The sequence below is a fragment of the Micrasema longulum genome, unplaced genomic scaffold (genome assembly GCF_059751315.1).
Source record: "Micrasema longulum isolate JH-2025_06_02 unplaced genomic scaffold, ASM5975131v1 h1tg002285l, whole genome shotgun sequence".
In the NCBI taxonomy this organism is placed as follows: Eukaryota; Metazoa; Arthropoda; class Insecta; order Trichoptera; family Brachycentridae; genus Micrasema; species Micrasema longulum.
In genome coordinates, this window is record NW_028279441.1 from 23,107 (window position 1) to 37,109 (window position 14,003).

Genomic DNA, 14,003 nt, shown 5'->3' on the forward strand with positions numbered 1-14,003 from the left:
CGTATGGCGCATCTTACCTTATAAGTGAAAAAATTGGCGCATGGTATACAAAATGCTGGCCACCACTGCTCTAGGACAATGTCTCGGTCCATTGTCCTGTCTTACAAATTTCTGTTCACATAAGGACAATAGGCCTGATTCTAGGACAGGACAACATTGCCATGACCTCGTGTGAACCCTACTTAAGATCAAATATTAAACAATTATAGACTGATTTTTAAAATGAAGTTCTTGAAACAAATGGTATTTTGTGTTTTATTTTCAGATTGCCTACACGATAGCATTTGCATACGAGTTGCTATGGATCCTGGAGTCAGAAGTTGGTCTTCCTCCTCCGGCCTACTTCCTCGCTTTCTGTTACCTCGGCATCACGGCAGCCACAGCTGTTCTAATCCACGGACTAGCCACAGTACGAATCTATTAGTTTTCAATATTAACATCATTATTTTATTTTACAGTTGTAGTCAGCATTACTCTTCGGGTTATTTAACCCTGAAACAAAAGGTCACTGTTGCGCCATCCTATCGCCATAATATATCCTCACCCCTGTTTTAAGTAAATATTTATTTTATTTATTTATTTTATAAATTTATTGCATAAAATAAGTATACATGTTTAATAGCAGGGAATCTATATAGAACTTGTGAATAGAAAATGAGAATGGAATGTTCTCTGTTTAGGATAGTCTCCATCTAACATGGCTCAGCCTGTTCTAAGATGGAGATTTTTTATCTTTTAAAGTATAAGTAGTTCTATACTAATATAACAATAACAAAAAAAAACTGAAATTACTTAATTATAAATGCCTAGCTAATCAAATGTAAGAAATTAATAATTGTTATTGTACAAATATAAATATATGTGCCAAGAATACCTACATGTTACTTAAACATAAATTGTACTGTATAATATATAATAAAAAACAATTATAAAGTAATGTGCTATATCAAAATATAAATAATATGTGTACCAACTATATAAAGTACTATGTTTATTAATTTACATATATTTTTCAAAAAAATCTCACTACACTATTTATATGTGCAGTTATTTTTATTTTGGTAGCGTTTACTATACTTTAGCCCCGAAAGATATGTTTTTTAGTATGTGGTATCAATTCCATTGAGAATGAACAGTGTCTGGAATTAATGGCAAATTTTTTATTTCGACAGTCCATAAAAGACAAAACTCCTCGTCCTTGAAGGGTTAAGCATATTAAAATATGAACCGGGTCGTGGTCCCTTGGCTAGTGTTTCGGACTCACAAATCAAAGGTCCGTGGTTCGAATACCACTCTACCCCAAAAATAGCAAGTTATTTACAACTCGTTGAATATTGCCCTCGAAAATAAATATTTGAGTAAATTAGAAGGCTTAAAAAGGATCAAAAAATCATTAGAAGGCAATTATTTATTTTAGTCTATATAAAAATTTAAAAAAGGGTTAAGCATACTTAAAACTAGAGATGACAACCCTTACTGTAAAGAGTGATAAAAATGAATATGCACACAACGGTTTATGGAACGACAGATGCTTGGTGTGAGTCCATGAATAATGGACTGGAGGCCCTGGACAAGTAAAAGGAGTGTCGGAAGGCATCCGATAAGATGGACCGACGACATTGTCCAGACAGCTGGTTATGCCTGGATGCGGAGGGGTCAAGCCAGAAACGAGTGGAAGGAGTTAGAAGAGGCCAATATCCAGCGTGAAGAGAGAGAGGAAAGAGAAGAAGAAGAACGTTTCCAAATCAATTATTATCTTCTTTATATAATATGAACGACGAACAGTCAGCAGACGTCCAGGACGTCGAGAACCTGATGCCTTGTAAAGTAGGCAGGCGTGGTTCAGTGGCGTCTTTGATACCAAATTTTTAGTGAAGCTCAGATTGTAAGGATAAGTATAATATGCGTAAATGTTAAGTAGGTACCCAAAGTAAATAACACAGTACGGACCATGTTTGTAAGCATCTTTGAGCATTTTTATATTAGTTGCTAGTTTTTTATCTTCATAATGTGTTGATATAATGCGAATTAAAATACATATTAGGTACTGGTGAATAGCAATGATTTCTTAGTGAGGCTCAGCCTCACTCGCTTCATATGCTTCTTCGTCCCTGGCGTGGTTAAGGTCCTCAGAAGGCACCCGCAGCACATGGCCAAGCCAACTGTATTGCCTCCGCTTGATGACAGTTGTCGCCGGAGTTTGCTGTGTCCGTTCTCTTATTACTTCATTCCTCACAAAGTTATTACTAAATTAATTTCTTTATGTTAATTACTAATTAATGATTTTTTTACGTTTGTCTTATAAAAGTACCTGTTTTTTTTATACAGTCCAGTCAATAAAATATTTTTTGTGGTGAAACATAACATAACATTACACAAAATTAACTTAAATTTGTGTTATGATAATATATTGTTTGCGCTCTGGTAACATTACGCGGCCACTTCACACATGCGCGCAAGCGGGATATCAGACTGTTGGACACAATGAGATGAATGCCAGCATGGTTCTACACACCTTCTGGTATATTATAATTTTATGGTGCATGCATCAATATAATTGTATTTTCTTGTTTCTAGGATTCCCTAAAATGTATCTTGGGCTGGTTGATAGCTGTGATTCTGATCCTTATTCCTGAATGCTGTTTTGTATTCTATATGAGCATAGGACACTGGGTAAATATTATTAAATTCTTCATTAATTTGTTTTTTCTTTAAATCTGGTTCCACACCAATGAGTTGTTGCAAGAGAGGTGTGGAATACAATGGGGAAATTTAGAGGTTCAATCAAACAAAGCCAAAAAAAAAATATTTTCTTTTTGTATCCGTGTTATCATGGCTACGATTTTTTAAAGTTTAAAAAAAAAAATTGTATCGTGTTATCATCGCTACGATTTTTTAAAGTTTTGTAATTTTTAAACTACTCTATGCGTGACGTCTCTATTTCTCTATTGGTAGGTTGGCTTCCCTGAAACCGGAAACCTTTCACAACACTGTCATTGGTTAATTTAGAAGAACTCATGAAGTCATTTAAAGTATGTAGTTCAGTTTTATTAATATTTTTATGTAATTCAGAAAAACTTCACTGCACAATTAAATGCTCTAATTTTTTCCCCGTGAAAAAAACACATTTTTTAATATCCAATTTCGCATAGCATTACTTCCTCATTCCGTTTACTAGATTTTTTTTCAAAATCTCATTCATTGAAACAATTGAAGGGAAGATGGTTTCATGAGTATGCATCATCTCCAAAATATATTCTTAAACTTCTGTTAAATCAAACATTCAAAGCTATATTTTTTAGTATAGTCAATAATGCTTTTAGAGAGTTTTACCAGTATACTGACAGTATTATGTGTTGTTACAATAGGGAACTTCAGCCCTACGAGAAATTGTATGCAAAAAATGTTCTCTTGCGCACCGCACCGCGCGCCGCAAATTTAGCAAAATTTACCGCAAAAATTAGAGCATTAAATTGTATCGCAAAGTTTCTTGAAAATGTCCTAAAAAAATAATAAAAAATATTTTACTGAAAACGCACTACTTTGATTGACGTCACTGGTTCCTATGAACCAACCAATGATACGAGAGTTGGGAAAGATATCCGGTTGGCTTACCGTAAACAAACCAATGGGAAGAACTAACAGAGAACAACCTCTGATGTCAAACGCAGAGTTATTTCAGAATTACAAAACTTAAAAAATCATAGCGCTGATAATACGAGACAGTATAATATTGATAATGTTGGCCTCGTGGTGTAATAGTCAGCGCGTTTGCCTACCATGCAAGAGGTCTCGGGTTTGATTCCTGGCATGGTTTATTTATTTAAAAAGGGTGTTTTCACACTATAATATTTCGTAGTCCCTGGACTGGTACCTGAAGCAAAAGACTGATCACCTTACCTTCATGTAATAAAATTGATCGAGATATGCTGCGATTTGTGTAGGTACCAATCCAGTGCCCTATGCACCATTAGGTACGGAAATGGAATGATGATGAATTGTAATATATTTTCCTGTTTAATAATAAACTGGTAAGGAAAAACTTTCTGGGTATTTTTATTACATTAAAAATTATCATCTCGGTTAAAAATCCTGAAAAGGATAGGAGTAGATATTAGTCATTCTCGCGGTTGGCGCCTTTGCCTGCTGATTACGGTTTGATTCTGGCAAGATCCACATAAAATATTTAGTAGGCAGTTTTTTATGGTCCCTTGTGAGACTGAACTTATCTTAACTTCACGCATATTGGAAATTATTACCCATACGCTTCAATTTGAGTACCGACGCAGTGCCTTTTGCATTATGCGGTGGGAATACGGGAACGATGATGATGTAAAATGACAAGTATTATAATTTCAGGGTCTCCAGTCAATATACGGCATGACAGAGCTGATATTCTACCTGGTACGACTGCTGGCTATAGTTGTGGGAATAGTCATCATACAGTCCTATTACGCAACCAAACTTATAGAGAGCGCTATGATGAAGCATTCTCTCAACAGGTGAGATATAACAATAACTATCTTCCATGCAACCCAAAAAACGTGGAATTGAGAAAATAGCTTCTTTGAATTTGAATCTACTTTTTCTTCATATCTTTCCTATCCCCGATGAAGATTGGAAATCGTTGCAGCAATTCTCGCTTTGTTGGAACTGCCTTGAATAAGGACTGAGTGCTGCAATGGAAACAGTCACGCAAGTTCTTAAGCCAAGAAATGCGCCTTCTACCTGCACTGCATCTTTCTTCAATCCTTCCCTGTAGAACGACTTGTAATATGTTATATTTTTTGTCTCTCGACCTATGCCCGAAGTACTGAAGTTTTCTTTTCTTTATGGTCTTCAGCACCTCTTTATCTTTTTTTATCCGTCTGAAAACGTCATCGTTTCAGACTCTGTGCACCTAGGAGATTTTTAATATCCTCTTCAATATTTTTTTAAGTGGCTCTGGAGAGTATCCATGTTTCAAAGCCGTAAAAAAGGACCGAGAAGATGTAACATCGTACAATGTGCATTCGAAGGTCTCAATTAAAGTCTCTACTGCAAAGGAGGTCACGCATCCTGAAAAAGCAGTCTCGCGTCATCTCTATTCTGACTTTGATCTCCTCTGAGTGATCCCATTTATCATTCAGCCAGCATTTTTAATATTTATATTCATGGACTTAACTAGGCTGTGTAATTTTTAAAGCCATTGAGAAAGTTTGTGGCTTTTTCCAAATAACCGTACTTTTGTACTTGGAAGTATTCATTTCTTCCCTTTGTCCTGTACTTTGTCCAATAATAGCTGCAAGCTTTCCATACTATCTACTAGAAGGACCGTATCATCCCCGTATCGGATATTATTTATAATTAGTTCATTTATGCTAATGCTGTCGGTTAATTCACTTAGTGCATTTCTAAAAATGGCTTCCGAGTACATGTTAAAAAGGAGAGGAGACAGAATGCGTCCTTGCCAGATTCCACGATATATGTCTACATCCGATGTTAATTCATCATCCACTTTTACTGCAGCTTTTTGATGCCAGTGGAGATTACCAATTATTCTTATATCTCTAGAAATCCAAAAAAATTTGAATCTTCAAAAATGTTTTTTCCCATTGCATTTTATTTTTTTACTGCCTTGTACATTGACTTTATTTTTATTATTATTTATCCTCTTTGTTATGTTATAATATTCAACAAACTAAAGTCAAAATATACGGAAACTTTCATTTCTACGATATATAAACTACAAACTAAACATTCCAATACAAAATGTGAATTATGACTATTTATTAACACTGCTTAACCTAACAACACTTTCTGAAAGAAGAACTATTAATGATCTCATTCTACTGTATAAAATTGTAAACTCTCTTTTTGACGCACCAAAAATACTACAATTGATTAATTTTAGAGTACCTGCTGTCAACACTAGGAGTACTTTATTGTTTCATTGCTCCAGTACTTCTTCCAACCAACAAAACAATTCATTGATACCGAGACTGCATAGGTTAGGTAACACTTATGGAACGGCTGCAGACATTCTGTCCAATTTTTTACCATCTTATAAGTCCACAATATCAAGTTTATTTGTAGCTGCTCGTCAAACTATTATTGACAATTCAATTCCATAAATTAAAAAAAAATACTTACTTGTTTATTTTTATTACCTTATACTTATTTTTAATTTTTTACTATTATATCAAATTGCATTGTAGTATTGGCAAATACGCATTTCATAGATACATATTTTTATTTCTTAATTTTTCGTGATAATATATGCTTGCTTGTTTATTAATTTAACTTAAAAATGTCTTTCTTGCTTACCGTAACATTTTATTTATTGTTTGCTTTACAGAATTTATTTCATAAGCTTATATCTTTGGATTTTTTGTTTATATGCTTACTGTTTTTTCTTGCATACCTTTGTTATTATTGTTTTTTTTTTTTTACTTTGTAAAACTTTTTATCATATCCTTTTTAACTAATTTCACAATTTTTTTCTGTATATTCTGTGTTTATTATTTAGTATGTTAGCATGTATTTCATTTTTATTTTTTGTAAATGCCTTTTGGGCGTTAATGAACAAAATAAATAAATATATAATAATTAATATTCACAAGAGTTTAAAAATTAAGTTTTGTTTGGTTAGAGTAAAGTAAAAAAGTTTAACTAGAATATAAAATGTTTATGTGAATGGTACATATTCCAACACTGAATATATGAAGTGCATTAAATTTCAGCAACGGGAAGATCGTGAACAACTTGCAACCCTCCCTAACGGAGAGTGAATTCAATGCCAGTTCTTTTGTTCCTGGAACTGACATAGTGGATGCTCCCTCACTCTTCGCCTACACCAACTACGGAATGATTAAAGAACAAAGTACGTACATTACTCGTACACATTATCGTAACAGAATATCGTCTATGTAAGTTCAATACCGTGCAGCCATTTGTCTAAACGTTTTGCAATTTTGTGTTGTTGATTTATATTTCAAAATCTTAATTCCGTATGCGTATAGACAAAATTAATTAATTAATCTATTTTTATTTTTGTGGCTCATATGCGGTATTGAACTTCATAGACGATATCATTATTACTATTATGGTGTTGAATCCTTCGACAATTCACTCCGATGGCGTCATATATATACAACCTACCTATTTTCCATGTCTGGGAAGATGAATAATAAATTTACGTGTGTGAAATTAAACCAGAACCCTGGACGAGCGTTTTCGACTCGATGGCTGCTCTCGGGTATAAATCCCAGAAAAGGAAATCGAGTGGAGATATGTCCGCCTCGTAGTGTAGTAGTAAGCACGTTCGGTTACCATGCTTGAGGACCTAAGTTTGATTCCTGGCAGGGTGGACGTGAAATCGGGTTATGGTCCTTGGCTAGTGTTGCGGACTTACGGATCAGAGGTCCGAGGTTTGAACCTCACTCTACCCCAACTTGATTTCCTCTTTCTGACAGTGAGTTATTTACAACACGTTAAAAATGGCATCCACAATTGAAATATTTGGGTAAACCGTAAGAACACTCATATTCCTCCTTCTAAAATATTGATTTTAAAAGTGCTTCCGACCCACGGTGTTTCATCGTTCTTGGACTGGTGCCTGAAATGTAGGACTGAGTGACTGACTCGTCTGGTTGTGGTCGATGGCGTAGAGAAAAAAAGAGGAAGAGGTAGATCCCCTATTATACGATGGACCGATCGGGTCAGGACAGCAGCAGACACCTCAGTAGTTGGAGCGCTGCTTGCAGCTCAGTCAAGGGAGAGTTGGAGATGAATTGTCGGGGCGGCCACAAGGGGTCACAATCCTCATTCATGAAGAAAACGACTAAGAAGTAAACCCACACACAGGCCATGCATTTGTAGGATTTTTTGTTTTGTTTATGTGACATTTATTGTAAAAAGTAAAAAAAATACATGGGTAATAAATAAATTCAAAGATAAAAGTTTTTTTTCTTATTTTAAGTATGTGGCATTTTTGCAGGTAAATTTGCCCACTCTATGCCGGATCTCCGCGAAGAGTTCATCCAGAAAGCGCCGCCGGACTTCTCGGGAAAGATGTCCAAGTACTGGCGCCCCTCCATGGAGGAGTTCGCGTGCCCCCACCGCCCGCGGCCGGTGTTCTGTCCCCTGCCCAATCTCCCGCCGGGCTACGCGATCCCCGACTACACCCGCAGCCTCGACCGCCGGTGCAGGAAGAACGGGCCCTGCAGGTCAGGGTCGCTGATGGAGCTGCAGCAGCTGCACGAAGTCAACAACAGGAATATGTACAGCGCGTACGGGAATAACCTGCTGCCGCCGCGGTCGTTTGACGATGTCAAACACGACCCGTTTAATTTGGCCCTCTCTCGAGAACAGGTATTTCATCACAATGTTTTCAGTAATATGCAGTTTAATAAAAGAGGTAAAGAGGATATGTGGCGAAGAGCTGGTTGATGAATAGATATTTTAATACAGTTTTTCTGTCACTCTCTCGCATACGCCTCTCTGAATATTGGGCAATAAAAACAACCGCACGTTGGACTGATTATACATAAATAATAGCAATAAAATCAAGGTCTCACATCCCCGTTTTCCACACCCGAAAACTGTACCGATTTTTATTTTTTTTAAGAAAGTGTATCAAAAAGTAACTTTCTGTGTCAGCATGTTTTGCTTTTTTCAAAAATAGTTATCTTTGTATCTTCTTCTTCTTCCAAGTCGGTCCCTCAATGCTGAGGATCGTGATCACCATGAACACTTCTGATTAGCCTGTTCCACTCCAGTCTGTCCTCAGCCCGACGAACTGACTCATCAAATTTTAGCCCCGTAGCCACCTTTATTTGGTCAGTCCATCTATATGGGATTCTACCCCGGCTTCTCATACCTTCAACTCGGCCAGACATTATTGCCTTTTCTAGATTGTCTGGCTCACGTCTAGCAATATGTCCAAAGAAAGATAGTATCCTTCTTAAACACACCACTGATAGACGAGTTGTAATATGGAGCTCTTCCAGTATCGATGCATTCGTCCTTCTGGCTGTCCGAGGCACACGCAGCAGCCTTCTCCAATACCATATCTCGAATGCATCGATCCTCTTCCTCTCGTATGCACGCATTGTCCACGTTTCAGCCCCATATATCTTTGTATATCGTGCTTTATATTAAAATACACATTGTAAAAAATATATATTTAATGACGGCACGGAAAAAACAACGATTCGCTGTCCAATTTTTTTTCAAGTAAGATACATGCTCCATTAAAACGTCCAGTGTTTGATGTAGTTGTATCACAGGAGAGAATTCATACTTTTTCTTCTCATGGATTGTTTCATATTCCAATATACACCGTCAACCTGCCGATGGTTATTATTTATTTATTTGTTCTTTTACAATTTATGAATGACTTTTTTTACATCCTGTGCCGGGGGAGACAATTTATATGATATTGAAACATTATTAAACATAATTAAATCATAATATAAAATACATATAAATAAAACATAATAAAAACACAGAACTCACAAATTAAAACATCTTTCTACCTTTTTGGCCTTATCCACTCATCAATCCGTGCACATCCCCTCTCCATTATCCATTTCTTAATGGCGATTTTACAGTGACTGTATTTACTAATTGCCCTTATGGACAATGGAAGTAGGTTAATTTTTTATTGATTTTGCAGCATCAGGGTGGAATGTCTAGTAACTAAAAGTAATTGGTAAAACTTTTGCATACATTTGTTTCATAGTCATAACATATGCCTGTTGGAAGGGATTCCGCTTTGCTGAACGACATTACTCTATATGTTGATCTGTTCCATGTATCCGAAGGGGTTTTCCGGAGCAGGATTCTCCTACTACTTTGACAAGAATCTCTTTTATTATTATTATTCGTTATAGGCAGGCAGCCTTTGCTGACGCGCCTACATTTCGTGTACTGGTTTTTGTCTGCGTTCTGCTTCCTCCAAAAAAGCATCCAAACGGTTTTTGAGCTGGTTGACCGAAATGGAATAATAATAATAATGGTTTATTAACAAAAATTACAATTTCTTGATCTACTACATACATACCTAGGTAATAGATTTCTCTGGATTATGTCTAGTCTGGCCTAACTAGGTACAACCTGTTTTAAGGCAGACATTTTTATGCAAAGATAAACAATAACATGACTACCTACTAGTTAATTTATTATAAAGTTATACAAAACATATATCATTTTTTATTTTAGAATTTTTTTAGTAAGTTTTCGATTTATCTCCGCCTAAATCCAGTAACCATTTTATTACAAATTTATTTAATTGAATTCAGAATGTTTGGGTAACATATTGAATATTTTGGGGCCTAGAAACTTGGAATTTCTTTGCCCGAATTCAGAGTTTCCGACTGGACAACTAGTCTAGGCAATTTATTCCAGTCCGAAACTACTAAAGATTTTGATTAAGAGATTGAGGTGGAATTGGGGACTGAAATTGAAATAGAATTTTATGTGTATTTTTTCTTTTTATTATATGTACATCTTAAATTTTAGTTTGTAATGGATATACTCATATTGTATGTTATTTATATATGTTTATTATACTCGTATGAGTATGTTATTTCAAATAAATAAATGAATTTTAAAAAAATAATAATACTCCAATACGTTCTACGGCATTTCAAACAGCGTTTGCTTGCTCTTTACCAGAAGAATTTTGTAATTTCGGAACCCCGATGAGCTGCTTTCTGTGCCCAAAGGTAAAAATTGGAAGTCTTTCTTGTTTTGGCTCCCTGACACTAAATGCGGGTAACAGTTTACCATCCCAATGAACTGTACGAATTGCAGGTATATCATTCTTGAAAGCAGATTTAATTATTTCATAACCTTCTCTTTTCTTCTTCTGTCTGATTCGATGAATATAAGATTTATTAATAGAGTTCTTAGGTATTTTGGCCAAGTGCCTCTGCTGTCGCCTGAATGATGTACACAAAACCTCTTAAACTTGGCTGGCATCTATCCCTACGGATACTAATTTAGGAGTAATAAAATCTTTCGTACCATGCAGAGTTCTGCATTGATGTTACTTATAGTCTCTCTTGAAAATTCACCAACTTTGATTTCATCTGAACTTGGATGTGCGTTATCTGTCTCTTCAGATGGAAGGAGGTACAGCGAAACTGGGCGGTTTTAAGGGTTTTTGTATGATCCTAGCTCCTATAATATATAATGGTGGATATATATAGTGTATAAAAATCACTCTAGTGTCAGTCATAATACAGGGAGAAAATACGGGAATATGTTTGTAATAAGAAAAGTCAGACCTAATTTTTCCCCCCTTCCAAACTACTCACCTGACCCCACTTCGAATGCACTACCTTTAATCCTTCCATCTGTTGACATATTTTAAAAGTAAATACATAAACATCATGTAAATGCCACAAAGGGATTATGGAAATCTATCTCAAGATAAATGTAGCTGTATCTAAAATCTATTTGCTATTTGTCATCTTACAGGTATTCTACGGACCCATGATGTACGGACCAGACAGCTTAATGAGTAGAAGACAATATATGGACAGTAGATACGGCTCCAGTAAAACTTCTATGGGAAATGAATCAGACGATCTTACCAAGTATAGAGATGTAGCCTTATAAAAATAAAGAAATAGGTCTAATCCATTAATCATTTAAATATCATCGACTTAATTATTAGAAAACGATGAGCCTGATCTGATATCCATTTCATTTCCATCCAATTCATGAATTGATATTGCCAGTCAATCATAAATCCATAAAATGTAATTTTTTCAATTTATGTTATTTTTTTACGATTAATTCTTGATGGAATTCCATTGTAATTATATCATTATTTGAATATAAATTAAAAATGCTCGGAACACTTCCACTTGTTTATTTGACCAATTAGCATTTTCACCCTCTAACCGGCATCTTCAGACTGCTCAAGCCCATTAGAGGGTAAAAGCTCTAATTGGTCAAACAAACAAGTGGAAGTGTACCAAATATTTTTAATTTATAACTTATATTCAAATATAAGTTATTATATAACATCATTTTTAATGCATTAATGTTTAAACTGGTATTTTAAATATGCATTACTGACAAAACAAGCATTATCGACAGAAAACAGAAAGGTGTTCTGTGTTGGTTTGGACATGCTGAGCGAATGGACAGCAAAAGAACGACTCGAGAGATTTACGATGTGAATGTTGATGGATGCAGAAAACGAGGAAAATCGAGAAAGACATGGTATGACCAATTCCAACAAATACTTGAAGGTTTACATCATAACAAAAGTAAAGGTTATATAGCTATACTCAGTATATTTTGTATAAATTTGTTTGTATAAATAACAGCATTTATAATATTAATTATTATGTAAGAAGTCAGCAAGACAATTTACCTGTACAAAGTATAATATGTACTACATTTATGAAAATAATGAGCGCATGGATAAAATTATCTACATTACCTTTAATTAGAAATAATATTATTTTGTGTATTCAAAATTGAAAAAAAAAATTATACGAGTTACCATAAAAGTGTGGAATGAAGTCATTTGTGTAAAAAATAGTTAAAATTTATATATTGTTTTTTTGTGGAAGATATATTTGTTTTAGCATAAAATATTTTATTTTTTCAATTGAAATGGTTTAAGATGGATTTTTTTTAGAATCAATGTTATTGGATCTGTTTTCATTTTTATCAATACTCGGTGCATAGAATTTATGGTAATTAATAGATATCTATCTCTCTATATCTCCATACTTTGTTTCATAGGTTGTGAAGAATGAACGAGTATAATTTAGGTACAGCTTGAAACACGACCCATGTCAGACATTTTGCTGTCCCATGCGAGAGGAAAAATATAATTTATTACAAACATTACCATGTCTTTAAAACAAGTATGGATAAATCACTTTATAGTACACCAGAACCTCTTTTTAGACATCCTTTTTTCTACATGGTTTTGAAATCAATAATGCTTTTTGTTTTTTATTTTAAATTTGGATGGAAATATTACACAGGGTTTGAATATTTTAAGCGATGAATGGGTATGTCTATCGTCTGATAGTGAATAATCTTTTTTTTGTCACTTTAAATTTTTTTAATAAAAATAAGGCTCAGTAAATAGCTAACAATTAATTAATTTTTTATACAAGGAAACCTATCCACCTTTTTTTGTATCCACCGTGTAAAAAAGAGGTTCCAGTGTGTTTGTCATCAGGTGCTAATATAATCTGGGTTTTCATTTTAAGATTTCTAAAACAATTTGCAGATCAGACCAGAAATATAGGAACCAAAAAATAAAATCATGTTAAAATACTTAGTACCGTGCTGATGACATATTATGAATGGAATTCGCTCTTAACTCGAACTTAAAATATTCTTGCATACAATTTCATTATGGTGACATATTAGTGTTAAGTTTTTATGTACTAGTGTGCTATTAATCCTTGAGTTAAGAGTTACTAAAATGTTCAAGGATACAAGAAAAGTTAGAAAATGTAATGCCTGATTATTTAAGATGAAGCATTGCTCTTTAATTCAAAAGATGTCTGTTTTTGTTAAAGTGCTTTAATATGTGGATCCATAATGATCTGTGTTTATAAATAACATGTGTATATAATTATTTATTACGTATATAAGGTATTTTATATACGTAGACCAAAGATCAGTAATGTTTTGTTTACCTGTCCTGTGTATGTACTGATAAAATGTGGATTATGTTCATTTAATAAAATGGTTACCATTTTTCAACCTCGTTTAATTTAAACACCTAGCGTAAATAAATAATGATCACTAATCCATATTATATACACAGTCAACTTGAATATTTCATAAGAAATTATGACCAAAGATTTAGTATGTACAAACAAAATTGAATTTTATTCTATCAATATTGCAATTTTCTTATGGAAAATTCAAATTGGCTAAACCGATTCATCTTTCAATAATGAATGAGTAGAAACCCTGGAAATCTGGCATACAAAGCCCTATTCTCATGCGCAGGTAACCCGTAAAATAGACCC

General features: G+C 34.3%; 1 protein-coding gene across 1 annotated transcript; it reads left to right on the plus strand.

Moving 5' to 3' along the window:
• Positions 1–259: 259 nt before the first annotated feature.
• On the plus strand, positions 260–13,728 carry Rcd6 (Reduction in Cnn dots 6; the record flags this gene model as incomplete). Its single annotated transcript, XM_088239864.1, has 6 exons — positions 260–409; positions 2,578–2,673; positions 4,360–4,502; positions 6,723–6,862; positions 7,979–8,352; positions 11,467–13,728. Coding segments are annotated over 6 exons (1,044 nt in total), but the record flags the coding sequence as incomplete, so codon positions are not given.
• Positions 13,729–14,003: the final 275 nt, after the last annotated feature.